Raw genomic sequence first — 2,500 nt, 5'->3', positions numbered from 1 at the left:
TAATAGACACACAGGTCCCAGGGAGTCAACAGGAAAGGGGTCTCAACATGAGTCCTGAGGGTCCCATCGACACACCGCCGGGGGAGTCAACAGGAAAGGGTCTCAACATGAGTCCTGAGGGTCTAATAGACACACAGGTCCCAGGGAGTCAACAGGAAAGGGCCTCAACATGAGTCCTGAGGTTCTAGGAGACACACAGGTCCCAGGGAGTCAACAGGAAAGGGTCTCAACATGAGTCCTGAGGGTCTAATAGACACACAGGTCTGGAAACTTCATCTCATAGAGCGGAGTGGAGCGAGGTGGAGAGTGTCCAGACGGAGACGGAGGAGGACGGATGATCAAATCAAAGATGTGATCCAGTCTGGACTGAAGCAGAGAGGTCTGCAGAGACAGAGAAGACATTATTAATGCTTCTATGATAGAAATGTTAATCTCTGCAGACTTTCACACAACTTTAAAACTAAATGTTCAGACAATCTGCAAAAGAAAATGTACATTTCTGCTGGTTTCTGCCTCAACTTAAACAGCATGGTCCAGTCCAGAGAGAGACAGAGAGACAGAGACAGACAGAGAGAGAGAGAGAGACAGACAGACAGACAGACAGAGAGAGAGACAGACAGAGAGACAGAGAGAGAGACAGAGAGAGAGACAGACAGAGAGAGAGACAGCGTGGTCCAGTCCAGAGAGAGAGAGAGAGAGAGAGACAGAGAGACAGAGACAGACAGACAAACAGACAGAGAGAGAGAGACAGACAGAGAGAGAGACAGAGAAACAGACAGAGAGAGAGACAGCGTGGTCCAGTCCAGAGAGAGACAGAGACAGACAGACAAACAGACAGAGAGAGAGAGACAGACAGAGAGAGAGACAGAGAAACAGACAGAGAGAGAGACAGCGTGGTCCAGTCCAGAGAGAGACAGAGACAGAGAGAGACAGAGAGACAGCGTGGTCCAGTCCAGAGAGAGACAGAGAGAGAGACAGACAGGCAGAGAGACAGTGTGGTCCAGTCCAGAGAGAGACAGAGAGAGACAGAGAGACAGCGTGGTCCAGTCCAGAGAGAGACAGACAGACAGAGAGACAGCGTGGTCCAGTCCAGAGAGAGACAGACAGACAGAGAGAGACAGCGTGGTCCAGTCCAGAGAGAGACAGACAGACAGAGAGAGACAGCGTGGTCCAGTCCAGAGAGAGACAGACAGACAGAGAGAGACAGTGTGGTCCAGTCCAGAGAGAGACAGACACAGAGAGAGACAGCGTGGTCCAGTCCAGAGAGAGAGACAGACAGAGAGAGACAGCGTGGTCCAGTCCAGAGAGAGACAGACAGACAGAGAGAGACAGTGTGGTCCAGTCCAGAGAGAGACAGACAGACAGAGAGAGACAGTGTGGTCCAGTCCAGAGAGAGACAGACAGACAGAGAGAGACAGTGTGGTCCAGTCCAGAGAGAGACAGACAGACAGAGAGAGACAGCGTGGTCCAGTCCAGAGAGCCATGTGTAGTTGTTGAGATCCAATAAATTAAAGAAACTAGGAGATGTTTGTTTAGTTCGCTCCTGTTGTCCTTAGTTTACAAAAACTTTCTATATCAGAACTATGACAAAAGAACGTTGAAAAAAGTGACAAAAAAAATCTGAAAAAGTGACAAAAAAAAACAACCAAAACATCCAAAACATTGCCAAAGGTGACAAAAACTTGTTTAAAAAAAGTGAGATAAAACAACTTGACAAAAACATAATAAAAAAAATTGAAAAAAGTGACAAAAAATTGGAATTAAATCGACAAAAACATCGAGAAAAGTGTAGAAAAAGATCAAACTAAATGTTTAAATTTCGACCCAGAAACAAACAGAAGCATCGCCGCAGGTGACGCTAGTTAACACCACACCTGGCAGCAGCTAACGTTAGCCTAGCGTTAGCTAGCAGCTGGAGTAAACACGGTTAAAATGCTGACAGCTAACGTTGAACGGTGTGTGACTGTATTTCACCGGAGAGGATCTGTAGCTGCAGCTGTCGTCAAAAAAAAAACACAGACGGTGCGTTCACTTGAAACTGGTAAGCCTCGCGGTGCATTCAAAGTTATTGTAAAATACCATTTTCCCCATCTGGTGGTTGTTTTTGTCGTTCAACAGCAATTTGTGTGTGTGTGTGTGTGTGTAGGACAGACTCACCCTGGCTCCACAGTGAGCAGCGATCTCTTCGAACGGAGCTGTCTGGAACTTCTCCATCACCTTCACAACCAAACAAGGATTTACTGCATAGTAAGTAAGCAGTACTTAACGAGGAGTACACCTACATACATATACACATAGTAAACATTATGTGTATATGTATGTAAGCAGCACTTAACGAGGAGTACACCTACATACATATACACATAGTACACATTAATATGTGTATATGTATGTAAGCGGCACTTAACGAGGAGTACACCTACATACATATACACATAGTAAACATTGATATGTGTATATGTATGTAAGCAGTACTTAACGAGGAGTACACCTACATACA

At 45.8% G+C, this 2,500-nt stretch overlaps 1 protein-coding gene across 1 annotated transcript in view; it reads right to left on the bottom strand.

Moving 5' to 3' along the window:
• Positions 1-86: 86 nt before the first annotated feature.
• LOC120554628 (protein EFR3 homolog B-like) overlaps positions 87-2,500 on the bottom strand; it is a 9,812-nt gene continuing 7,398 nt past the window's right edge. The window contains exons 6-7 of the mRNA XM_039793640.1: positions 2,158-2,217; positions 87-381 (exon numbers count right to left, since the gene is read on the bottom strand). Of these exons, the coding sequence (XP_039649574.1) occupies positions 247-381; positions 2,158-2,217 (195 nt within the window). The 3' untranslated portion in view covers positions 87-246. The remainder of the gene's footprint in view (positions 382-2,157; positions 2,218-2,500) is intronic.

This window comes from Perca fluviatilis, chromosome 24 (assembly GCF_010015445.1).
Source record: "Perca fluviatilis chromosome 24, GENO_Pfluv_1.0, whole genome shotgun sequence".
NCBI classification, from domain to species: Eukaryota; Metazoa; Chordata; class Actinopteri; order Perciformes; family Percidae; genus Perca; species Perca fluviatilis.
This window is presented reverse-complemented; position numbering and strand designations above follow the sequence as displayed.